This window comes from Pristiophorus japonicus, unplaced genomic scaffold, assembly GCF_044704955.1.
Source record: "Pristiophorus japonicus isolate sPriJap1 unplaced genomic scaffold, sPriJap1.hap1 HAP1_SCAFFOLD_1496, whole genome shotgun sequence".
Classification (NCBI taxonomy): Eukaryota; Metazoa; Chordata; class Chondrichthyes; family Pristiophoridae; genus Pristiophorus; species Pristiophorus japonicus.
The window spans coordinates 1-25,659 of NW_027251172.1; the positions used below are offsets into that span (position 1 = coordinate 1).

Here is a 25,659-nt window from a genome sequence, read left to right on the forward strand (position 1 = left end):
CCCTCCCTACACCACCCTCCCTCCCACCATCTCACCACCTCCCACCCTCCCTCCCTCCTCCCCCTCCCATCCATCCCTCCCTCTCCTCCTCCCTCCCCTCCCTCCCTCCCTCCCCCATCCTCCCTCCCTCATCCTCCCTCCCTCCCTCATCATCCCTCCCTCCCTCATCCCTCCCCCCCCTCCCTCATCATCCCTCCCTCCCCATCATCCCCCTCCCTCATCATCCCTCCCTCCCTCCCTCATCATCCCTCCTCCCTCCCTCATCATCCCTCCCTCCCTCCCTCATCATCCCTCCTCCCTCCCTCATCATCCCTCCCTCCCTCCCTCATCATCCCTCCCTCATCATCCCTCCCTCACTCCCTCCCTCATCATCCCTCCCTCCCTCCCTCCCTCATCATCCCTCCCTCCCTCCCTCCCTCATCCTCCCTCCATCCCTCCCTCATCCTCCCTCCCTCCCTCCCTCATCCTCCCTCCATCCCTCCCTCCCTCCTCCCTCCATCCCTCCCTCATCTCCCTCCCTCATCCCTCCCTCCCTCCCTCATCATCCCTCCCTCCCTCCCTCATCATCCCTCCTCCCTCATCATCCCTCCCTCCCTCATCCCTCCCTCATCCTCCCTCCCTCCCTCATCATCCCTCCCTCCCTCATCATCCCTCCCTCCCTCCCTCATCATCCCTCCTCCCTCATCATCCCTCCCTCCCTCCCTCATCATCCCTCCCTCCCTCCCTCATCATCCCTCCCTCCCTCCCTCATCATCCCTCCCTCCCTCCCTCATCATCCCTCCCTCCCTCCCTCCCTCATCATCCCTCCCTCCCCTCCCTCATCATCCCTCCCTCCCTCCCTCATCATCCCTCCCTCCCTCCCTCATCATCCCTCCCTCCCTCCCTCATCATCCCTCCCTCCCTCCCTCATCATCCCTCCCTCCCTCCCTCATCATCCCTCCCTCCCTCCCTCATCATCCCTCCCTCATCATCCCTCATCATCCCTCCCTCATCATCATCATCATCATCATCATCCCTCCCTCCCTCCCTCATCATCCCTCCCTCCCTCCCACCCTCATCATCCCTCCCTCCCTCCCTCCCTCCCTCATCATCCCTCCCACATCATCCCTCCCTCCCTCCCACATCATCCCTCCCTCCCTCCCACCCTCATCATCCCTCCCTCCCTCCCACCCTCATCATCCCTCCCTCCCTCCCACCCTCATCATCCCTCCCTCCCTCCCACCCTCATCATCCCTCCCTCCCTCCCACCCTCATCATCCCTCCCTCCCTCCCACCCTCATCATCCCTCCCTCCCTCCCACCCTCATCATCCCTCCCTCCCTCCCACCCTCATCATCCCTCCCTCCCTATCCCTCCCTCCCTCCCTATCCCTCCCTCCCTCCCTATCCCTCCCTCCCTCCCTCCCTCCCTCCCTATCCCTCCCTCCCTCCTATCCCTCCCTCCCTCCCTCCCTATCCCTCCCTCCCTCCCTCCCTCCCTCCCTCCCTCCCCTCCCTCCCTCCCATCCCTCCCTCCCTCCCTCCCTATCCCTCCCTCCCTATCCCTCCCTCCCTATCCCTCCCTCCCTATCCCTCCCTCCCTCCCTATCCCTCCCTGTTCCCATGCTTCCATATCTCCATTCACTGCCACTTTCTCTTTTCTCCCCACCCGAAGACTGGAACACCCTGATCGTGGGAAAGCTGTCGCCATGGATACAGGCCGACTCGGACAATGAGCAAGAGCGCAAAAACTCCGAGGAGGTGAGGCTGATCCCGGGGGTCCCAGTACTGAGGGAGCGCCGTACTGTCGGAGGGGCAGTACTGAGGGAGCGCCGCACTGTCGGAGGGGCAGTACTGAGGGAGCGCCCCACTGTCGGAGGGGCAGTACTGAGGGAGTGCTGCACTGTCGGAGGGGCAGTACTGAGGGAGCCCCGCACTGTCGGAGGGGCAGTACTGAGGGAGCGCCCCACTGTCGGAGGAGCAGTACTGAGGGAGCGCCGCACTGTCGGAGGGGCAGTACTGAGGGAGCGCCGCACTGTCGGAGGGGCAGTACTGAGGGAGCGCCGCACTGTCGGAGGGGTAGTACTGAGGGAGCGCCGCACTGTCGGAGGGGCAGTACTGAGGGAGCACCGCACTGTCGGAGGGGCGGTACTGAGGGAGCGCCGCACTGTCGGAGGGGCGGTACTGAGGGAGAGCCGCACTGTCGGAGGGGCAGTACTGAGGGAGCGCCGCACTGTCGGAGGGGCAGTACTGAGGGAGCGCCGCACTGTCGGAGGGGCAGTACTGAGGGAGCGCCGCACTGTCGGAGGGGCAGTACTGAGGGAGCGCCGCACTGTCGGAGGGGCAGTACTGAGGGAGCGCCGCACTGTCGGAGGGGCAGTACTGAGGGAGCGCCGCACTGTCGGAGGGGCAGTACTGAGGGAGCGCCGCACTGTCGGAGGGGCAGTACTGAGGGAGCGCCGCACTGTCGGAGGGGCAGTACTGAGGGAGCGCCGCACTGTCGGAGGGGCAGCACTGAGGGAGCGCCGCACTGTCGGAGGGGCAGTACTGAGGGAGCGCCGCACTGTCGGAGGGGCAGTACTGAGGGACTCCCGACAGTCTGAGGCGCTGGGGGCGGAGACTTGGGATTTAACCCTTTCCTTCACCTCACCTTTCTCAGGCACTGCTGCAGGAGCTGAATTTCGCCGCTTACCTTGGTGTTCCGGCATTCCTGGTCCCCGTCCGGCAGAGCAACAACAGCAACCTGGCCAGGCTGCTCCTCAACCACCTGCTGACAGGACACCATTCCACCATCGTGAGTATCTAACCCCCTGTACCTGCCCTGGGAGTGTTTGATGGGACAGTGTAGAGGGAGCTTTACTCTGTATCTAACCCCCTGTACCTGCCCTGGGAGTGTTTGATGGGACAGTGTAGAGGGTGCTTTACTCTGTATCTAACCCCGTGCTGTACCTGCCCTGGGAGTGTTTGATGGGACAGTGTAGAGGGAGCTTTACTCTGTATCTAACCCCCTGTACCTGCCCTGGGAGTGTTTGATGGGACAGTGTAGAGGGAGCTTTACCCTGTATCTAACCCCCTGTACCTGCCCTGGGAGTGTTTGATGGGACAGTTTAGAGGGAGCTTTACTCTGTATCTAACCCCCTGTACCTGCCCTGGGAGTGTTTGATGGGACAGTGTAGGGGGAGCTTTACTCTGTATCTAACCCCCTGTACCTGCCCTGGGATTGTTTGATGGGACAGTGTAGGGGGAGCTTTACTCTGTATCTAACCCCCTGTACCTGCCCTGGGAGTGTTTGATGGGACAGTGTAGGGGGAGCTTTACTCTGTATCTAACCCCCTGTACCTGCCCTGGGAGTGTTTGATGGGACAGTGTGGAGGGAGCTTTACTCTGTATCTAACCCCATGCTGTACCTGTCCTGGGAGTGTTTGATGGGACAGTGTAGAGGGAGATTTACTCTGTATCTAACCCCCTGTACCTGCCCTGGGAGTGTGTGATGGGACAGTATAGAGGGAGCTTTACTCTGTATCTAACCCGTGCTGTACCTGCCCTGGGAGTGTTTGATGGGACAGTGTAGAGGGAGCTTTACTCTGTATCTAACCCCCTGTACCTGCCCTGGGAGTGTGTGATGGGACAGTGTGGAGAGGGAGCTTTACTCTGTATCTAACCCCCTGTACCTGCCCTGGGAGTGTTTGATGGGACAGTGTAGACGGAGCTTTACTCTGTATCTAAACCCCTGTACCTGCCCCGGGAGTGTTTGATGGGACAGTGTAGAGGGAGCTTTACTCTGTATTTAACCCCCTGTACCTGCCCTGGGAGTGTTTGATGGGACAGTGTAGAGGGAGCTTTACTCTGTATCTAACCCCGTGCTGTACCTGCCCTGGGAGTGTTTGTTGGGACAGTGTAGAGGGAGCTTTACTCTGTATCTAACCCCGTGCTGTATTGCCCTGGGAGTGTTTGATGGGACAGTGTAGAGGGAGCTTTACTCTGTATCTAACCCCCTGTACCTGCCCTGGGAGTGTTTGATGGGACAGTGTAGAGGGAGCTTTACTCTGTATCTAACCCCCTGTACCTGCCCTGGGAGTGTTTGATGGGACAGTGTAGAGGGAGCTTTACTCTGTATCTAACCCCCTGTACCTGCCCTGGGAGTGTTTGATGGGACAGTGTAGAGGGAGCTTTACTCTGTATCTAACCCCGTGCTGTACTTGTACTTACACCTGCGTGTAAGACCCTTCACCAGTGATGAATCCCTTTCTGTCAGTTTGTTTTGTGGTGTGCCCCTCGTTGATCCAGAAACGCCTCGTGTCTCTCCGCAGTTTTGGATCAGGGTGCCTCTGATCTCGTGGGAAGACATGCGGGAGGACATTGTGGAAAACGACCCCGTGCTCCGCTCCGACGACTGCAGCGAGGAAGAGAAGACATGGCTGTGGTAACTTCAACGGGAGGGTAGGGCGAGAACATCAGAAACAGGAGCAGGAGTCGGCCATTCGGCCCCTCGAGCCTGCTCCACCATTTAATACGATCATGGCTGATCCGATCATGGACTCAGCTCCACTTCCCCGCCCGCTCCCCATAACCCTTCACTCCCTTATCGCTCAAAAATCTGTCTATCTCCACCTTAAATATATTCAATGTCCCAGCCTCCACAGCTCTCTGGGGCAGAGAATTCCACAGATTTACAACCCTCCGAGAGAAGAAATTCCTCCTCATCTCAGTTTTAAATGGGCGGCCCCTTATTCTAAGACCATGCCCCCTAGTTCTAGTCTCCCCCATCAGTGGGAACATCCTCTCTGCATCCACCTTGTCGAGCCCCCCTCATAATCTGATACGTTCGATAAGATCACCTCTCATTCTTCTGAATTCCAATGAGTAGAGGCCCAACCTCCTCAACCTTTCTTCACTTTGCAGTTTTTCGCCATTTAAATAATAACTTGCTCTTTGGCAGAAAAAAATCAAAGTGCACAACCTCACACTTTCCAACATTATACTCCATCTGCCAAATTTTTGCCCACTCACTTAGCCTGTCTGTGTCCTTTTGCAGATTTTTGTGTCCTCCTCACACATTGCTTTTCCTCCCATCTTTGTATCGTCAGCAAACTTGGCTACGTTACACTCAGTCCCTTCTTCCAAGTCGTTAATATAGATTGTAAATAGTTGGGGTCCCAGCACTGATCCCTGCGGCACCCCACTAGTTACTGTTTGCCAATCCGAGAATGAACCATTTATCCCGACTCTCTGTTTTCTGTTAGTTCGCCAATCCTCTATCCATGCTAATATATTACCCCCAACCCCGTGAACTTTTATCTTGTGCAGTAACCTTTTATGTGGCACCTTGTCAAATGCCATCTGGAAATCCAAATACACCACATCCACTGGTTCCCCTTTATCCACCTTGTTTGGTACATCGTCAAAAGAATTCCAGCAAATTGGTCAAACATGACAAATGGAGCCATTCTCTGCCGACACTTGGGCCTCCTTTTGGTTTTGCTTCATACGGGGTTAAAAACCACTCTTAGCCTCGCGCTTAATTTCCCGCGATGGTCCGTCTTTCTGAAATTCGAGTGCACACAAGTTCGACTCGATTCAAATACAAACATTCGCTGTTGGCTTGTTCAAACACTTGTTTGGCTCGTGCGTCTCCTGTGACGTGCAGTTAGAAAACAGCTTTTCCCCCGCGGGGAGAAGCTTCCGGTACATTTTTCGAGGCGGTCCGTTTGTGAAAAGACGTTAGCAATCATTAACCAGTGGGGTGCTGCAGGGATCAGTGCTGGGGCCCCAACTATTTACAATCTATATTAACGACTTGGAAGAAGGGACTGAGTGTAATGTAGCCAAGTTTGCTGACGATACAAAGATGGGAGGAACAGCAATGTGTGAGGAGGACACAAAAAATCTGCAAAAGGACACAGACAGGCTCAGTGAGTGGGCAAAAATTTGGCAGATGGAGTATAATGTTGGACAGTGTGAGGTCATGCACTTTGGCAGAAAAAATCAAAGAGCAAGTTATTATTTAAATGGAGAAAGATTGCAAAGTGCCGCAGTACAGCGGGACCTTGTGCATGAAACACAAAAGGTTAGTCTGCAGGTACAGCAAGTGATCAGGAAGGCCAATGGTATCTTGGCCTTTATTGCAAAGGGGATGGAGTATAAAAGCAGGGAAGTCTTGCTCCAGTTATACAGGGTATTGGTGAGGCCACACCTGGAGTACTCCGTGCAGTTTTGGTTTCCTTATTTACGAAAGGGTATACTTGCTTTGGAGACAATTCAGAGAAGGTTCACTCGGTTGATTCCGGGGATGAGGGGGTTGACTTATGAGGAAAGGTTGAGGAGGTTGGGCCTCTACTCATTGGAGTTCAGAAGAATGAGAGGTGATCTTATTGAGACGTGTAAGATTATGAGGGGGCTCGACAAGGTGGATGCAGAGAGGATGTTTCCACTGATGGGGGAGACTAGAACTAGGGGGCATGGTCTTAGAATAAGGGGCCGCCCATTTAAAACTGAGATGAGGAGGAATTTCTTCACTCGGAGGGTTGTAAATCTGTGGAATTCTCTGCCCCAGAGAGCTGTGGAGGCTGGGTCATTGAATATATTTAAGGGGGAGATAGACAGATTTTTGAGCGATAAGGGAGTGAAGGGTTATGGGGAGCGGGCGGGGAAGTGGAGCTGAGTCCATGATCGGATCAGCCATGGTCGTATTGAATGGCGGAGCGGGCTCGAGGGGCCGAATGGCCGACTCCTGCTCCTGTTTCTGATGTTATGTCTCAATTCAAATACAAACATTCGCTGTTGGTTTGTGGGTCTCCTGTGACGTGCGGTTAGAAAACAGCTTCCCCCTCGGAGAGAAGCTTCCGGTACATTTTTCGTAGCGCTCCGTCTGTGCAATGACGGATGCCCACCCGAGCTGCTCAAGTCGAACACAAATGTCCGGTGTGGTTTGTTCAAACGCGTGTTTCCCCTCTCCCTCAAGGGAGATATCTGTACACTGACTGGAGTCTCTCAGACAGAGGAGATAACGTGCCCCTCTCTCTCTGTGTCTGGTGGATTGCCGGACTGAGTCTGAGGGGTCCCTCTGCCGTTCGTATGTTGCAACCCGTGTAATCTTTAACTTTCTCTTTCTCTCTCTCCGCTACAGGTGGCATCACTTCCGTTCCCTGTGTGATTACAACAAGAGAATTGCACTCGGTGAGTCTCGGGACCCGGGGGGATCGGTTATCGCCAAGGCAAAGTCTCCATCTTAAAATTCTCCCCCATCTTCCCTATCTCTGTAACCCCCTCCAGCCCCTACACCCCTCCCTGTCTCTGTAACCCCCTCCAGCCCCTACACCCCTCCCTATCTCTGTAACCCCCTCCAGCCCCTACACCCCTCCCTGTCTCTGTAACCCCCTCCAGCCCCTACACCCCTCCCTATCTCTGTAACCCCCTCCAGCCCCTACACCCCTCCCTATCTCTATAACCTCCTCCAGCCCTACACCCCTCCCTGTCTCTGTAACCTCCTCCAGCCCCTACACCCCTCCCTATCTCTGTAACCTCCTCCAGCCCCTACACCCCTCCCTATCTCTGTAACCTCCTACACCCCTCCCTATCTCTGTAACCTCCTCCAGCCCTACACCCCTCCCTGTCTCTGTAACCTCCTCCAGCCCCTACACCCCTCCCTATCTCTGTAACCCCCTCCAGCCCCTACACTCCTCCCTATCTCTGTAACCTTCTCCAGCCCTACACCCCTCCCTATCTCTGTAACCTCCTCCAGCCCCTTCACCCCTCCCTATCTCTGTAAGCCCCTACACTCCTCCCTATCTCTGTAATCCCCTCCAGCCCCTACATCCCTCCCTATCTCTGTAACCTCCTCCAGCCCCTACACACCTCCCTATCCTTGTAACCTCCTCCAGCCCCTACACCCCTCCCTATCTCTGTAAGCCCCTACACTCCTCCCTATCTCTGTAATCCCCTCCAGCCCCTACATCCCTCCCTATCTCTGTAACCTCCTCCAGCCCCTACACACCTCCCTATCTCTGTAACCCCCTCCAGCCCCTACATCCCTCCCTATCTCTGTAACCTCCTCCAGCCCCTACACACCTCCCTATCTCTGTAAGCCCCTACACTCCTCCCTATCTCTGTAATCCCCTCCAGCCCCTACATCCCTCCCTATCTCTGTAACCTCCTCCAGCCCCTACACACCTCCCTATCTCTGTAACCCCCTCCAGCCCCTACATCCCTCCCTATCTCTGTAACCTCCTCCAGCCCCTACACACCTCCCTATCTCTGTAACCTCCTCCAGCCCTACACCCCTCCCTATCTCTGTAACCTCCTCCAGCCCCTACACCCCTCCCTATCTCTGTAACCTCCTCCAGCCCTACACCCCTCCCTATCTCTGTAACCTCCTCCAGCCCCTACACCCCTCCCTATCTCTGTAAGCCCCTACACTCCTCCCTATCTCTGTAATCCCCTCCAGCCCCTACATCCCTCCCTATCTCTGTAACCTCCTCCAGCCCCTACACACCTCCCTATCTCTAACCTCCTCCAGCCCCTACACCCCTCCCTATCTCTGTAAGCCCCTACACTCCTCCCTTTCTCTGTAACCTCCTCCAGCCCCTACACCCTTCCCTATCTCTATAACCTCCTCCAGCCCCTACACCCCTCCCTGTAACCTCCTCCAGCCCCTACACCCCTCCCTATCTCTGTAACCTTCAGCCCCACAACCCTCCGAGATGTCTGCACTCCTCTAATTCTGCCCTCCTGACTATCCCTGATTATAATCACTCCACCATCGGTGGCCGTGCCTTCTGTTGCCTGGGCCCCAAGCTCTGGAACTCCCTCCCTAAACCTCTCCGCCTCTCTATACCTCTCTCTCCTCCTTTAGGAAGCTCCTTAAAACCGACCTCTGTGACCATCACTTGTCCCAATATCTCCTTTTATCTCGGTGTCCGATTTTGTCTGAGAACGCTCCTGTGAAGCGGCGTGGAACAGTTTACTACATTAAAGGTGCAGTGTAAATGGGATATTTATTGCTGTGAGTGTAGCAGATTAAGGGGTGATCTACTTCGAATCAGAGACATTTACAGCACGGAAGGAGGCCATTCGGCCCATCGTGTCCGTGCCGGCCGACCAAGAGGCTACCCGGCCTAATCCCACTTTCCCGCTCTGGGTCCGTAGCCCTATGGGTTACGGCACTTCAGGTGCACATCTAAATGTGGTGAGGGTTTCTGCCTCTGCCCCCCCTTTCAGGCCGTGAGTTCCCCCCCAGACCCCCACCACCCTCTGGGTGAAGACATTTCCCCTCAAATCCCCTCTAAACCTCCCCCCCAATTACTTTCAATCTCTGCCTCCTGGTTGTTGACCCCTCTGCCCAGGGAAACAGGTCCGTCCTATCCACTCTATCCAGGCCCCTCATCATTTTATACACCTCAATCAGCTCTCCCCTCAGCCTCCTCTGTTCCAAGGAAAACAACCCCAGCCTATCCAATCTTTCCTCATCGCTAAAATTCTCCAGTCCCGGCAACATCCTGGTAAATCTCCTCTGTACCCTCTCCAGTGCAACATCCTGGTAAATCTCCTCTGTACCCTCTCCAGTGCAACATCCTGGTAAATCTCCTCTGTACCCTCTCCAGTGCAACATCCTGGTACATCTCCTCTGTACCCTCTCCAGTGCAACATCCTGGTAAATCTCCTCTGTACCCTCTCCAGTGCAACATCCTGGTAAATCTCCTCTGTACCCTCTCCAGTGCAACATCCTGGTAAATCTCCTCTGCACCCTCTCCAGTGCAACATCCTGGTAAATCTCCTCTGTACCCTCTCCAGTGCAACATCCTGGTACATCTCCTCTGTACCCTCTCCAGTGCAACATCCTGGTAAATCTCCTCTGTACCCTCTCCAGTGCAACATCCTGGTAAATCTCCTCTGTACCCTCTCTAGTGCAACATCCTGGTAAATCTCCTCTGTACCCTCTCTAGTGCAACATCCTGGTAAATCTCCTCTGTACCCTCTCCAGTGCAACATCCTGGTACATCTCCTCTGTACCCTCTCCAGTGCAACATCCTGGTAAATCTCCTCTGTACCCTCTCCAGTGCAACATCCTGGTAAATCTCCTCTGTACCCTCTCCAGTGCAACATCCTGGTAAATCTCCTCTGTACCCTCTCTAGTGCAACATCCTGGTAAATCTCCTCTGCACCCTCTCTAGTGCAATCACATCCTGGTAAATCTCCTCTGCACCCTCTCCAGTGCAATCACCTATGTAACAATAACTTCCTTGCTCTAGGAGCCTGGCCCTTTCCTTGTGTGTGTCTGTGGTCTGTGTGAGAGTGTGTCTCTCCGTGCGTGTGCAGTTCAGTACCACACGGGGTGTCAGATCAGGCTAGCTGCACACAGGCCGGAGACGGAGCCTGGACCTTTCCTGACCCATGTGCGGGCTTTTGATTTCCAGCTCTGGACGTGGGGCCGGATTTGCCGTCCGACACCATCCTCGACCGCTGGCTGGGCGAGCCAATCAAGGCGGCCATCCTGCCCACCAGCATCTTCCTGACCAACAAGAAAGGCTTTCCCGTCCTCTCCAAGATGCACCAGAACCTCATCTACCGCCTCTTCAAGGTAACAGTCCGTTCGGTCACGGTCCCAGAGTTAGATTTTTTCTCTTCGCCGATTTCGGGGCGAGGAGGTGAGCGGCCGGGAGCAGTTTGCGCCTCAGTACCTACGTTTGGGGCAGCTGGGCCCTGAGTCAGGGGGGGCCCACGCTAAAGGAGGCGCTGCACACGTCTCGTGGGGCGTTCAGGATGGGAAACTACGGAGCTAAATAGCCGGGCTGGGAGCGCTCCGAGAGATGGGGCAGGGGAAATCTTAATCATTACAGGCAGTCCCTCGGAATCGAGGAAGACTCGCTTCCACTCCCAAAGTGAGTTCTCTGGTGGCTGAACAGTCCGATACGAGAGCCACGGACCCTGCCACAGGTGGGGACAGACATTGGTCGAGGGAAGGGGGTGGGTGGGACTGGTTTGCCGCGCGCTCCTTCCGCTGCCTGCGCTTGGCCTCTTCGTGCTCTTTGCGTTGAGACTCGAAAGAGCTCAGCGCCCTCCCGGATGCACTTTCTCCACCTCGGGCGGTCTGCGGCCAGGTGTCGGTGGGGATGTCGCACTTTATCAAGGAGGGCTTTGAGGGTGGTCCCTTGTAACGTTTCCTCTGCCCACCTTGGGGCTCGCCTGCCGTGAAGGAGTTCCGAGTAGAGCGCTTGCTTTGGGAGTCTCGTGTCGGGGGGGCCATGCGGACAATGTGGCCCTGCCCAGCGGAGCTGGTCGAGTGTGTGGTCAGTGCTTCGATGCTGGGGATGTTGGGCCTGGTCGAGGACGCTAACGTTGGTGCGTCTGTCCTCCCGGGGGATTTGCAGGATCTTGCGGAGACAGCGTCGGTGGTATTTCTCCAGCGACTCGAGGTGTCTGCTGTTACATGGTCCACGTCTCTGAGCCATACAGGAGGGCGGGTATCACTGCAGCCCTGTAGACCATGAGCTGGGTGGTAGATTTGAGGGCCTGGTCTTCAAACACTCTCTTCCTCAGGCGGCCGAAGGCTGCACTGGCGCAACCCCCACAAAAATGTTCATTGCCCCACGTCGGCACAACGCAAAAATAATCACAAGAGTCCGTCACTCGCCTCTGGGAAGTGGGGATGGTGGGACCGCCCTGATTCCCCAGGCGGTCAGTGTGGGGCGCTCTGCGGAGCGGACGGGGCGAGTCACACACACCCCCCCCCCCCCCCCCGCGCACACTCCGCCTGCTCCCCCCCCCCCCCCCCCCCCCCCGCTGCCGCTCGCGCACTCCCCACACACAGAGAGTTCAGGTCGATGATCTTACTGAATGGCGGAGCAGGCTCGAGGGGCCGAATGGCCGACTCCTGCTCCTATTTCTTCTGTTGCGTGTCAGATCTGGGATTCAGCGACCATGCGGCTGTTCTTTTGCTGTTGTTGACGGGGTGTGGGCGTCGCTGGCAAGGCCGGCATTTATCGCTCGTCGCCCCTTGAGAAGGTGGTGGTGAGCCCCCTTCTTGAACCGCTGCAGTCCGTGTGGTGAAGGTGCTCCCACAGTGCTGTTAGGGAGGGAGTTCCAGGATTGTGACCCAGCGACGATGAAGGAACGGCCGATATATTCCCAAGTCGAGGGATGGTGTGTGACTGGGAGGGGAACGTGGAGGGGGTGGTGTTCCCATGCGCCTGCTGCCCTTGACCTTCTGGGTGGGTAGAGGTCGCGGGTTTGGGAGGTGTTGCCGAAGAAGCCTTGGCAAGTTGCTGCAGTGCATCTTGTAGACGGTGCACACTGCAGCCAGGGGGCGCCGGTGGTGGAGGGAGTGAGTGTTGGAGGTGGTGGAGGGAGTGAGTGTTGAAGGTGGTGGGTAACGTGTCGATCAAGCGGCTGCTTTGTCCTGGATGGTGTCGAGCTTCTCGAGTGTTGTTGGAGCTGCAGCTCATCCAGGCAAAGTGGGGAGTGTTCCCTCACACTTGTCGCTCATTCTCTTTCTCTCTCTCTTTTCCAGCTGGAGGTTCAGTTTGTGATCACTGGCTCGAACCGCCACTCTGAGAAGGAATTTCGCTCATACCTGCAATACCTAGAGTACCTCAACCAGCACCGCCCGCCCCCCAACTCCTACGAAACTTTCGCCAAGGGCTACGAGGACTACCTACAGTGCCCCCTGCAGGTCAGCAGTCCTCTCCCGGGCGTGCGTGCCGTCCCACCAATCTCGGCCTGCCTCCAGTACCGTCCCCACACCGACTGGTTACCGTCCTCGGGTGTCAAATCCGCAGCGTACCCAAGGCCGCCTGCTTCCGACCTCCGCGACATCGCCCGTCCCCGCCCCCTTGCCTCAGCTCATCCGCTGCTGAAGCCCTCACCCGTGCCTTTGTTACCTCCAGGCGTGACTAGTCCAACGCACTCCTGGCCGGCCTCCCACATTCTACCCGACGTAAACTCAAGGTGATCCGAAACTGGTCTGCCCCCCCCCCCCCGTGCCCTAACTCGCACCGAGTCCCGCTCACGGTCCACAAGACCATAAGAAATAGGAGCAGGAGTCGGCCATTCGGCCCCTCGAGCCTGCTCCGCCATTCAATAAGATCATTGGCTGATCTGATCATGGACTCGGCTCCACGTCCCCGCCCGCCCCTTTATCACCTTATGGCCTGCTCCTGCACCTATTATCGATGTAACCCCGTATCGCTCAAAAATCTGTCTCTTTCTGTCTTAAATTTATTCATTGTCCCGGCTTCCACAGCTCTCTGGGGCAGCGAATTCCACAGATTTACAAACCTCCGAGAGAAGAAATTTCTCCTCGTCTCTGTTTTAAATGGGCGGCCCCTTATTATAAGATTATGCCCCCTAGCCCCTGTTGCCCCTGTCTCTGAGCCTCTGTTCCAAGCTGCACCGATCGCTCCAAGCTAAAGCCGCAGCAGCAAATCGCTGCCTTCTCCCTTTCCATTCAATTATCAGCAGCAAGGCCTCATTTACTCTCTCTCTCTCTCTCTCGCTCTCGCTCTCTCCCAGCCTCTCATGGACAACTTGGAGTCTCAGACGTACGAGATTTTCGAGAAGGACCCCATCAAGTACTCGCAGTATCAGCAGGTGAGATTGTCCTTCCAATGACTGTATTAACGACTTGGGGTGCCGCAGGGATCAGTGCTGGGACCCCACCTATTTACAATCTATATTAACGACTTGGAAGAAGGGACTGAGTGTAACGTAGCCAAGTTTGCTGACGATACAAAGATGGGAGGAAAAGCAACGTGTGAGGAGGACACAAAAAATCTGCAAAAGGACACAGACAGGCTCAGTGAGTGGGCAAGAATTTGGCCGATGGATTATAATGTGGAAAAGTGTGAGGTCATGCACTTTGGCAGAAAAAAAATCAAAAGAGCAAGTTGTTATTTAAATGGAGAAAGATTGCAAAGTGCTGCAATACAGCGGGACCTGGGGGTACTTGTGCATGAAACACAAAGATTTATTCAATGTCCCAGCTTCCACAGCTGAGGCAACGAATTCCACAGATTTACAACCCTCTGAGAGAAGAAATTCCTCCTCGTCTCAGTTTTAAATGGGCGGCCCCTTATTATAACATCATGCCCCCTAGTTCTAGTCTCCCCCATCAGTGGAAACATCCTCTCTGCATCCACCTTGTCGAGCCCCCTCATAATCTGATACGTTTCGATAAGATTACCTCTCATTCTTCTGAACTCCAATGAGTAGAGGCCCAACCTCCTCAACCTTTCCTCATAAGTCAACCCCCTCATCTCCGGAATCAACCGAGTGAACCTTCTCTGAACTGCCTCCAAAGCAGGTATATCCTTTCGTAAATATGGAAACCAAAACTGCACGCAGTACTCCAGGTGTGGCCTCACCAATACCCTGTATAACTGGAGCAAGACTTCCCTGCTTTTATACTCCATCCCCCTTTGCAATAAAGGCCAAGATACCATTGGCCTTCCTGATCACTTGCTGTACCTGCAGACTAACCTTTTGTGTTTCATGCACAAGTAACCCCCAGGTCCCGCTGTACTGCGGCACTTTGCAATCTTTCTCCATTTAAATAATAACCTGCAGCGTTTCTTCTGCCCACCCTGGGGCCTGCTTGCCGTGCTGGAGCTCAGAGCAGAGCGCTTGTTTCGGGAGGCTGGCATTTTGGCCGCGCAATGTGGCCCGTCCATCGGAGCTGATCGCTTTAAGGGGAAAGCTCAATAAACAGCATGAGGGAGATGGGACTAGACGACGTGCTGATGGGGTGCGATGAGGAGGGGGTGGGAGGAGACTGGTGTGGAGCATAACCCCCGGCACGGACCCATTGGGCAGAATGTCCTGTTTCTCCGCTGTGAATACTGCGTCTGGGAGCGAACAAGGTGCGAGATGATTTTTGTGCACTTGTCGTTGAAATGTTCCCCGAACACAGGAGCGGGTCTCGTGATGCTCGGCCCAATGCATGAGTGTGTGTAGGGGTACAAAAGGAAGCTTCTCTCCCTCAAGGTGGACTAACTGATATAGTTAATCGGCACCTCGCCCAGCTCCCACTGTGTAACGCCCAAGGAAGTAAACAGACAAAACCTCAGGTTTACCGCTTTTATTACGAGCATGCACGGGAAGGTTCAGCCAAGAACCTCCGAAATACAAGAAGTTTCAAGTACAACTTATACAGGTATCACCCTCCTACAAACTCCTCAATAGGTCTAGAAACATAGATACATAGTAAGTAGGTGCAGGAGCAGGCCATTTGGCACTTCGAGCCTGCACCAACATTCAATAAGATCATGGCTGATCATTCACCTCAGTACCCCTTTCCTGCTTTCTCTCCATACCCCTTGATCCCTTTAGCTGTAAGGGCCACATCTAACTCCCTCTTCAATATATCCAATGAACTGGCCTCAACAACTTTCTGTGGTAGAGAATTCCACAGGTTAACAATTCTCTGAGTGAAGAAGTTTCTCCTCATCTTGGTCCTAAATGGCTTACCCCTTATCCTTAGACTGTGACCCCTGGTTCTGGACTTTCCCAACATCGGGAACATTCTTCCTGCATCTAACCTGTCCAGTCCCGTCAGAATTTTATATGTTTCTATGAGATCTCCTCTCATTCTTTTAAATTCCAGTGAATATAAGCCTAGTTGATCCAGTCTCTCCTCATATGTCAGTCCTGCCATCCCAGGAATCAGTCTGGTGAACCTTCGCTGCACTCCCTCAATAGCAAGAATGTCCTTCCTCAGATTAGGAGACCAAAACTGGACACAATATTCCAGGTGAGGCCTCCCAAGGCCCTGTACAACTGCAGTAAGACCTCCCTGCTCCTATACTCAAATCCTCTCGCTATGAAGGCCAACATACCATTTGCCTTCTTCACCGCCTGCTGTACCTGCATGCCTACTTTCAATGACTGATGTACCATGACACCCAGGTCTCGTTGCATCTCCCCTTTTCCTAATCTGTTGCCATTCAGATAATATTCTGCCTTCCTGTTTTTGCCCCCTAAGTGGATAACCTCACATTTACCCACAATATACTGCATCTGCCATGCATTTGCCCACTCACCTAACCTGTCCAAGTCACCCTGCAGCCTCCTAGCATCCTCCTCACTAATTCTGTCAGTGAAGTTACATTGATTTGTCGACGCTTACCAAATTGTCTCTGAGTGGTCTCTGCAATTGTCCATCTTCTATGGTGTTGTTCATTGACTTGCACTTTGCCTCAGTATAATAGACGCTTAAACTGACTTCCTTATCTCTCCCTCAGAGACTTCTCATCAACAACTGCTGACTTTAAGTATTACAGAGGTTACGGATTCAGTTTAGTGCGTAATCGTTTGTGCTATAAGCAAGTGTTACATACCTAGGCAGTTATACAGACCCTCCTAATACTGATAGGTTCACTACCTTCAGCATAACTCTGACCACCGATTTGCAACTCTTACAATTTATCCCTTGCAGCATGTGACCCACCGGCCTGATGCAGCCCGCCCCCAAGAGTCTAACCGGGATTTCCCTCATCTTTTTCTTTCTAGGCCGTCTACAAGTGTCTGTTGGACAGGATCCCGGAGGAGGAGAAGGACACAAATGTTCAGTAAGAATTTGTATCGATTCTCGTCGCTTCTCGAGACCTCGCGATTTCTCTGCGCAAAATTCAGGCTGACGCTCCCCGATGTCAGTACTGAGGGAGCACCGCACTGTCGGAGGGGCAGTACTGAGGGAGCACCGCACTGTCGGAGGGGCAGTACTGAGGGAGTGCCGCGCTGTCGGAGGGGCAGTACTGAGGGAGTGCCGCACTGTCGGAGTGGCAGTACTGAGGGGGAGGGGCAGTACTGAGGGAGCACCGCACTGTCGGAGGGGCAGTACTGAGGGAGTGCCGCACTGTCGGAGGGGCAGTACTGAGGGAGTGCCGCACTGTCGGAGGGGCAGTACTGAGGGAGCGCCGCACTGTCGGAGGGGCAGTACTGAGGGAGTGCCGCACTGTCGGAGGGGCAGTACTGAGGGAGTGCCGCACTGTCGGAGGGCCAGTACTGAGGGAGTGCCGCACTGTCGGAGGGGCAGTACTGAGGGAGTGCCGCACTGTCGGAGGGGCAGTACTGAGGGAGTGCCGCACTGTCGGAGGGGCAGTACTGAGGGAGTGCCGCACTGTCGGAGGGCCAGTACTGAGGGAGCGCCGCACTGTCGGAGGGGCGGTACTGAGGGAGCGCCGCACTGTCGGAGGGGCGGTACTGAGGGAGTGCCGCACTGTCGGAGGGGCAGTACTGAGGGAGTGCCGCACTGTCGGAGGGGCGGTACTGAGGTCACGAAAGGCGCTTTAGAAATGCAAGTCATTCTTTCTGGTCATCGCCCCGATGCTCCCGTCTCTCTCCCCTCCCCATTGATAGCCGTTCCCGTGGGTTTCTGTGGGGTGAAGGACTGAATGTTATTTGTGCCTTGCATTAACTCTCTCCATCTCTCTCTCTCTGTTCCCCCCCCCCTCCATTTTCTTACTCCCCCCCCCCTCCATTCTCTTACTCCCCCCCCCCCTCCATTCTCTTACTCCCCACCCCCTCTCTCCCCCCCATCTCCCCTCTCCCCCTCCACCCCCTCTCTCTTTCCCCCCCCACCCCCTCTCTCTTCCCCCCCCCCCACCCCCTCTCTCTTCCCCCCCCCCACCCCCTCTCTCTTCCCCCCCCCCCACCCCCTCTCTCTTCCCCCCCCACCCCCTCACTCTTCCCCCCCCCCACCCCCTCACTCTTCCCCCCCCACCCCCTCACTCTTCCCCCCCACCCCCTCTCTCTTCCCCACCCACCCCCTCTCTCTTTCCCCACCCACCCCCTCTCTCTTTCCCCCCCCCCCCCCTCTCTCTCTTCACCCCCCCCCTCTCACTTCCTCCACCCCCCCCCCCCCCACTGCAGGGTGCTGATGGTGCTGGGGGCAGGCCGGGGTCCTCTGGTCAATGCCTCCCTGCGAGCCGCTCGGCAGGCCGACCGCAAGATCCGCGTCTACGCCATTGAGAAAAACATCAACGCTGTGGTCACGTAAGGCCGTCCGTCCCAGGGAGTGGGGGCGTGGGAGGGGACAGGTTTGGGGGGTGGAGTCAGTGATGTGGGAGGGGTCAAGTTGGAGGGGGGTGGAGTCAGTGATGTGGGAGGGGCCAGGTTGGGGGGTGCAGTCTGTGATATGGGAGGGGTCAGGTTGGGGGGTGGAGTCAGTGATGTGGGAGGGGTCAAGTTGGAGGGGGGTGGAGTCAGTGATGTGGGAGGGGTCAGGTTGGGGGGTGGAGTCAGTGATGTGGGAGGGGACAGGTTTGGGGGGTGGAGTCAGTGATGTGGGAGGGGACAGGTTGGGGGGTGGAGTCAGTGATGTGGGAGGGGTCAGGTTGGGGGGGTGGAGTCAGTGATGTGGGAGGGGTCAGGTTGGGGGGGTGGAGTCAGTGATGTGGGAGGGGACAGGTTTGGGGGGTGGAGTCAGTGATGTGGGAGGGGACAGGTTTGGGGGGTGGAGTCTGTGATGTGGGAGGGGACAGGTTTGGGGGGTGGAGTCAGTGATGTGGGAGGGGTCAGGTTGGGGGGGCGGAGTCAGTGATGTGGGAGGGGACAGGTTTGGGGGGTGGAGTCAGTGATGTGGGAGGGGTCAGGTTGGGGGGGTGGAGTCAGTGATGTGGGAGGGGTCAGGTTGGGGGGGGTGGAGTCAGTGATGTGGGAGGGGACAGGTTTGGGGGGTGGAGTCAGTGATGTGGGACATTAAATGGGTGGGTACAGTCGATGATCGGGGAGTGTGTCGTCACATCACAGGCGCTCCCTGGAAGCGAGGGTGACTTGCTTCCACAACAAAACCAAAGGATGAGATCACAGGATGTTTCAAATGATGATCCCGAACTACATGTTGAAGGGTGGACGATGCCTGTGGGTGGGTTTGTTTAACGTGGGGTGACCGTTGTACACCAGCCACCACACGGGGCTTGACAGAGCGAGGTCTTGGTCCAGGGGCGAGGGTTAACCAGGACGACTGGAGACCTGCTCTGCTGCACGGACCCAGTGCGCCCACATATCGCACAGTGTGGGCTGACCCCGTGCTGCCCTTGGGCCCCGAACCCGCGCCCCCTCTGTGCCCCGATCACGGCCCTCCACAGTCTCTCGCCGCTCCTGCTGTACCTGCCCACGCTCCAATCACCGACCTGGACCTTGCTGACCTCGCTCTTCGCTGCCGTCGCCCTCCTGCACCAGCTCGGGCTGTACCTTGCCGTGGTACCCCGCAACGCTGCTCCCTGGGCTACACGCCGCTCCTTAAGGGAGAGTGCACACGGGCTGTGGGAGGGGAGAGTCAGTGATAGGGGAGAGTGCACACGGGCTGTGGGAGGGGATTAGATCAGTGATAGGGGAGAGTGTACACGGGCTGTGGGAGGGGAGAGTCAGTGATAGGGGAGAGTGCACACGGGCTGTGGGAGGGGATTAGATCAGTGATAGGGGAGAGTGTACACGGGCTGTGGGAGGGGATTAGATCAGTGATAGGGGAGAGTGCACACGGGCTGTGGGAGGGGAGAGTCAGTGATAGGGGAGAGTGCACACGGGCTGTGGGAGGGGATTAGATCAGTGATAGGGGAGAGTGCACACGGGCTGTGGGAGGGGAGAGTCAGTGATAGGGGAGAGTGTACACGGGCTGTGGGAGGGGATTAGATCAGTGATAGGGGAGAGTGCACACAGGCTGTGGGAGGGGAGAGTCAGTGATAGGGGAGAGTGCACACGGGCTGTGGGAGGGGATTAGATCAGTGATAGGGGAGAGTGTACACGGGCTGTGGGAGGGGATTAGATCAGTGATAGGGGAGAGTGCACACGGGCTATGGGAGGGGAGAGTCAGTGATAGGGGAGAGTGTACACGGGCTGTGGGAGGGGAGAGTCAGTGATAGGGGAGAGTGCACACGGGCTGTGGGAGGGGATTAGATCAGTGATAGGGGAGAGTGTACACGGGCTGTGGGAGGGGAGAGTCAGTGATAGGGGAGAGTGCACACAGGCTGTGGGAGGGGAGAGTCAGTGATAGGGGAGAGTGCACACGGGCTGTGGGAGGGGAGAGTCAGTGATAGGGGAGAGTGTACACGGGCTGTGGGAGGGGAGAGTCAGTGATAGGGGAGAGTGCACAGGGGCTGTGGGTGGGGATTAGATCAGTGATAGGGGAGAGTGCACACGGGCTGTGGGAGGGGAGAGTCAGTGATAGGGGAGAGTGCACAGGGGCTGTGGGTGGGGATTAGATCAGTGATAGGGGAGAGTGCACACGGGCTGTGGGTGGGGAGAGTCAGTGATAGGGGAGAGTGCACACGGGCTGTGGGAGGGGATTAGATCAGTGATAGGGGAGAGTGTACACGGGCTGTGGGAGGGGATTAGATCAGTGATAGGGGAGAGTGCACACGGGCTGTGGGAGGGGAGAGTCAGTGATAGGGGAGAGTGCACACGGGCTGTGGGAGGGGATTAGATCAGTGATAGGGGAGAGTGCACACGGGCTGTGGGAGGGGAGAGTCAGTGATAGGGGAGAGTGTACACGGGCTGTGGGAGGGGAGAGTCAGTGATAGGGGAGAGTGCACACAGGCTGTGGGAGGGGAGAGTCAGTGATAGGGGAGAGTGCACACGGGCTGTGGGAGGGGAGAGTCAGTGATAGGGGAGAGTGTACACGGGCTGTGGGAGGGGAGAGTCAGTGATAGGGGAGAGTGCACAGGGGCTGTGGGTGGGGATTAGATCAGTGATAGGGGAGAGTGCACACGGGCTGTGGGAGGGGATTAGATCAGTGATAGGGGAGAGTGTACACGGGCTGTGGGAGGGGATTAGATCAGTGATAGGGGAGAGTGCACACGGGCTGTGGGAGGGGAGAGTCAGTGATAGGGGAGAGTGCACACGGGCTGTGGGAGGGGATTAGATCAGTGATAGGGGAGAGTGTACACGGGCTGTGGGTGGGGATTAGATCAGTGATAGGGGAGAGTGCACACGGGCTGTGGGAGGGGAGAGTCAGTGATAGGGGAGAGTGCACACGGGCTGTGGGAGGGGAGAGTCAGTGATAGGGGAGAGTGCACACGGGCTGTGGGAGGGGATTAGATCAGTGATAGGGGAGAGTGCACACGGGCTGTGGGTGGGGAGAGTCAGTGATAGGGGAGAGTGCACACGGGCTGTGGGAGGGGATTAGATCAGTGATAGGGGAGAGTGCACACGGGCTGTGGGAGGGGATTAGATCAGTGATAGGGGAGAGTGTACACGGGCTGTGGGAGGGGATTAGATCAGTGATAGGGGAGAGTGCACACGGGCTGTGGGAGGGGAGAGTCAGTGATAGGGGAGAGTGCACACGGGCTGTGGGAGGGGATTAGATCAGTGATAGGGGAGAGTGTACACGGGCTGTGGGTGGGGATTAGATCAGTGATAGGGGAGAGTGCACACGGGCTGTGGGAGGGGAGAGTCAGTGATAGGGGAGAGTGCACACGGGCTGTGGGAGGGGATTAGATCAGTGATAGGGGAGAGTGCACACGGGCTGTGGGAGGGGATTAGATCAGTGATAGGGGAGAGTGCACACGGGCTGTGGGAGGGGAGAGTCAGTGATAGGGGAGAGTGCACACGGGCTGTGGGAGGGGATTAGATCAGTGACAGGGGAGAGTGTACACGGGCTGTGGGAGGGGAGAGTCAGTGATAGGGGAGAGTGTACATGGGCTGTGGGAGGGGAGAGTCAGTGATAGGGGAGAGTGCACACGGGCTGTGGGAGGGGAGAGTCAGTGATAGGGGAGAGTGCACACGGGCTGTGGGAGGGGATTAGATCAGTGATAGGGGAGAGTGTACACGGGCTGTGGGAGGGGAGAGTCAGTGATAGGGGAGAGTGCACACGGGCTGTGGGAGGGGATTAGATCAGTGATAGGGGAGAGTGCACACGGGCTGTGGGAGGGGAGAGTCAGTGATAGGGGAGAGTGTACACGGGCTGTGGGAGGGGATTAGATCAGTGATAGGGGAGAGTGTACACGGGCTGTGGGAGGGGATTAGATCAGTGATAGGGGAGAGTGCACACGGGCTGTGGGAGGGGAGAGTCAGTGATAGGGGAGAGTGCACACGGGCTGTGGGAGGGGAGAGTCAGTGATAGGGGAGAGTGCACACGGGCTGTGGGTGGGGATTAGATCAGTGATAGGGGAGAGTGCACACGGGCTGTGGGAGGGGAGAGTCAGTGATAGGGGAGAGTGTACACGGGCTGTGGGTGGGGAGAGTCAGTGATAGGGGAGAGTGCACACGGGCTGTGGGAGGGGATTAGATCAGTGATAGGGGAGAGTGCACACGGGCTGTGGGAGGGGATTAGATCAGTGATAGGGGAGAGTGCACACGGGCTGTGGGAGGGGATTAGATCAGTGATAGGGGAGAGTGCACACGGGCTGTGGGAGGGGATTAGATCAGTGATAGGGGAGAGTGCACACAGGCTGTGGGAGGGGATTAGATCAGTGATAGGGGAGAGTGTACACGGGCTGTGGGAGGGGAGAGTTAGTGATAGGGGAGAGTGCACACGGGCTGTGGGAGGGGATTAGATCAGTGATAGGGGAGAGTGTACACGGGCTGTGGGAGGGGATTAGATCAGTGATAGGGGAGAGTGCACACGGGCTGTGGGAGGGGAGAGTCAGTGATAGGGGAGAGTGCACACGGGCTGTGGGAGGGGAGAGTCAGTGATAGGGGAGAGTGCACACGGGCTGTGGGAGGGGAGAGTCAGTGATAGGGGAGAGTGTACACGGGCTGTGGGAGGGGAGAGTCAGTGATAGGGGAGAGTGCACACGGGCTGTGAGAGGGGATTAGATCAGTGATAGGGGAGAGTGCACACGGGCTGTGGGAGGGGAGAGTCAGTGATAGGGGAGAGTGCACACGGGCTGTGGGAGGGGAGAGTCAGTGATAGGGGAGAGTGTACACGGGCTGTGGGAGGGGAGAGTCAGTGATAGGGGAGAGTGTACACGGGCTGTGGGAGGGGATTAGATCAGTGATAGGGGAGAGTGTACACGGGCTGTGGGAGGGGAGAGTCAGTGATAGGGGAGAGTGCACACGGGCTGTGGGAGGGGAGAGTCAGTGATAGGGGAGAGTGCACACGGGCTGTGGGAGGGGATTAGATCAGTGATAGGGGAGAGTGCACACGGGCTGTGGGAGGGGAGAGTCAGTGATAGGGGAGAGTGCACACGGGCTGTGGGAGGGGAGAGTCAGTGATAGGGGAGAGTGCACACGGGCTGTGGGTGGGGATTAGATCAGTGATAGGGGAGAGTGCACACGGGCTGTGGGAGGGGAGAGTCAGTGATAGGGGAGAGTGTACACGGGCTGTGGGTGGGGAGAGTCAGTGATAGGGGAGAGTGCACACGGGCTGTGGGAGGGGATTAGATCAGTGATAGGGGAGAGTGCACACGGGCTGTGGGAGGGGATTAGATCAGTGATAGGGGAGAGTGCACACGGGCTGTGGGAGGGGATTAGATCAGTGATAGGGGAGAGTGCACACAGGCTGTGGGAGGGGATTAGATCAGTGATAGGGGAGAGTGTACACGGGCTGTGGGAGGGGAGAGTCAGTGATAGGGGAGAGTGCACACGGGCTGTGGGAGGGGATTAGATCAGTGATAGGGGAGAGTGTACACGGGCTGTGGGAGGGGAGAGTCAGTGATAGGGGAGAGTGCACACGGGCTGTGGGAGGGGAGAGTCAGTGATAGGGGAGAGTGTACACGGGCTGTGGGAGGGGAGAGTCAGTGACAGGGGAGAGTGCACACGGGCTGCGGGAGGGGAGAGTCAGTGATAGGGGAGAGTGCACACGGGCTGTGGGAGGGGAGAGTCAGTGATAGGGGAGAGTGCACACGGGCTGTGAGAGGGGATTAGATCAGTGATAGGGGAGAGTGCACACGGGCTGTGGGAGGGGAGAGTCAGTGATAGGGGAGAGTGCACACGGGCTGTGGGAGGGGAGAGTCAGTGATAGGGGAGAGTGTACACGGGCTGTGGGAGGGGAGAGTCAGTGATAGGGGAGAGTGTACACGGGCTGTGGGAGGGGATTAGATCAGTGATAGGGGAGAGTGTACACGGGCTGTGGGAGGGGAGAGTCAGTGATAGGGGAGAGTGCACACGGGCTGTGGGAGGGGATTAGATCAGTGATAGGGGAGAGTGCACACGGGCTGTGGGTGGGGAGAGTCAGTGATAGGGGAGAGTGTACACGGGCTGTGGGAGGGGATTAGATCAGTGATAGGGGAGAGTGCACACGGGCTGTGGGTGGGGAGAGTCAGTGATAGGGGAGAGTGCACACGGGCTGTGGGAGGGGAGAGTCAGTGATAGGGGAGAGTGCACACGGGCTGTGGGTGGGGATTAGATCAGTGATAGGGGAGCGTGTACACGGGCTGTGGGAGGGGATTAGATCAGTGATAGGGGAGAGTGTACACGGGCTGTGGGAGGGGATTAGATCAGTGATAGGGGAGAGTGTACACGGGCTGTGGGAGGGGAGAGTCAGTGATAGGGGAGAGTGCACACGGGCTGTGGGAGGGGATTAGATCAGTGATAGGGGAGAGTGTACACGGGCTGTGGGAGGGGATTAGATCAGTGATAGGGGAGAGTGCACACGGGCTGTGGGAGGGGAGAGTCAGTGATAGGGGAGAGTGCACACGGGCTGTGGGAGGGGAGAGTCAGTGATAGGGGAGAGTGCACACGGGCTGTGGGAGGGGAGAGTCAGTGATAGGGGAGAGTGCACACGGGCTGTGGGAGGGGATTAGATCAGTGATAGGGGAGAGTGCACACGGGCTGTGGGAGGGGAGAGTCAGTGATAGGGGAGAGTGCACACGGGCTGTGGGAGGGGAGAGTCAGTGATAGGGGAGAGTGCACACGGGCTGTGGGTGGGGATTAGATCAGTGATAGGGGAGAGTGCACACGGGCTGTGGGAGGGGAGAGTCAGTGATAGGGGAGAGTGTACACGGGCTGTGGGTGGGGAGAGTCAGTGATAGGGGAGAGTGCACACGGGCTGTGGGAGGGGATTAGATCAGTGATAGGGGAGAGTGCACACGGGCTGTGGGAGGGGATTAGATCAGTGATAGGGGAGAGTGCACACGGGCTGTGGGAGGGGATTAGATCAGTGATAGGGGAGAGTGCACACAGGCTGTGGGAGGGGATTAGATCAGTGATAGGGGAGAGTGTACACGGGCTGTGGGAGGGGAGAGTCAGTGATAGGGGAGAGTGCACACGGGCTGTGGGAGGGGATTAGATCAGTGATAGGGGAGAGTGTACACGGGCTGTGGGAGGGGAGAGTCAGTGATAGGGGAGAGTGCACACGGGCTGTGGGAGGGGAGAGTCAGTGATAGGGGAGAGTGTACACGGGCTGTGGGAGGGGAGAGTCAGTGACAGGGGAGAGTGCACACGGGCTGCGGGAGGGGAGAGTCAGTGATAGGGGAGAGTGCACACGGGCTGTGGGAGGGGAGAGTCAGTGATAGGGGAGAGTGCACACGGGCTGTGAGGGGATTAGATCAGTGATAGGGGAGAGTGCACACGGGCTGTGGGAGGGGAGAGTCAGTGATAGGGGAGAGTGCACACGGGCTGTGGGAGGGGAGAGTCAGTGATAGGGGAGAGTGTACACGGGCTGTGGGAGGGGAGAGTCAGTGACAGGGGAGAGTGTACACGGGCTGTGGGAGGGGAGAGTCAGTGATAGGGGAGAGTGCACACGGGCTGTGGGAGGGGAGAGTCAGTGATAGGGGAGAGTGCACACGGGCTGTGGGAGGGGAGAGTCAGTG

At 56.9% G+C, this 25,659-nt stretch overlaps 1 protein-coding gene across 1 annotated transcript in view; it reads left to right on the forward strand.

Moving 5' to 3' along the window:
• Window positions 1–1,652: 1,652 nt before the first annotated feature.
• Window positions 1,653–25,659, forward strand: part of prmt5 (protein arginine methyltransferase 5) — a gene marked incomplete at its 5' end in the record, with an annotated part of 37,229 nt that continues 13,222 nt past the window's right edge. The window contains 9 exons of the mRNA XM_070870525.1: window positions 1,653–1,738; window positions 2,637–2,771; window positions 4,288–4,400; window positions 7,104–7,153; window positions 10,390–10,553; window positions 12,483–12,644; window positions 13,484–13,561; window positions 16,478–16,536; window positions 17,840–17,962. Of these exons, the coding sequence (XP_070726626.1) occupies window positions 1,653–1,738; window positions 2,637–2,771; window positions 4,288–4,400; window positions 7,104–7,153; window positions 10,390–10,553; window positions 12,483–12,644; window positions 13,484–13,561; window positions 16,478–16,536; window positions 17,840–17,962 (970 nt within the window). The remainder of the gene's footprint in view (window positions 1,739–2,636; window positions 2,772–4,287; window positions 4,401–7,103; window positions 7,154–10,389; window positions 10,554–12,482; window positions 12,645–13,483; window positions 13,562–16,477; window positions 16,537–17,839; window positions 17,963–25,659) is intronic.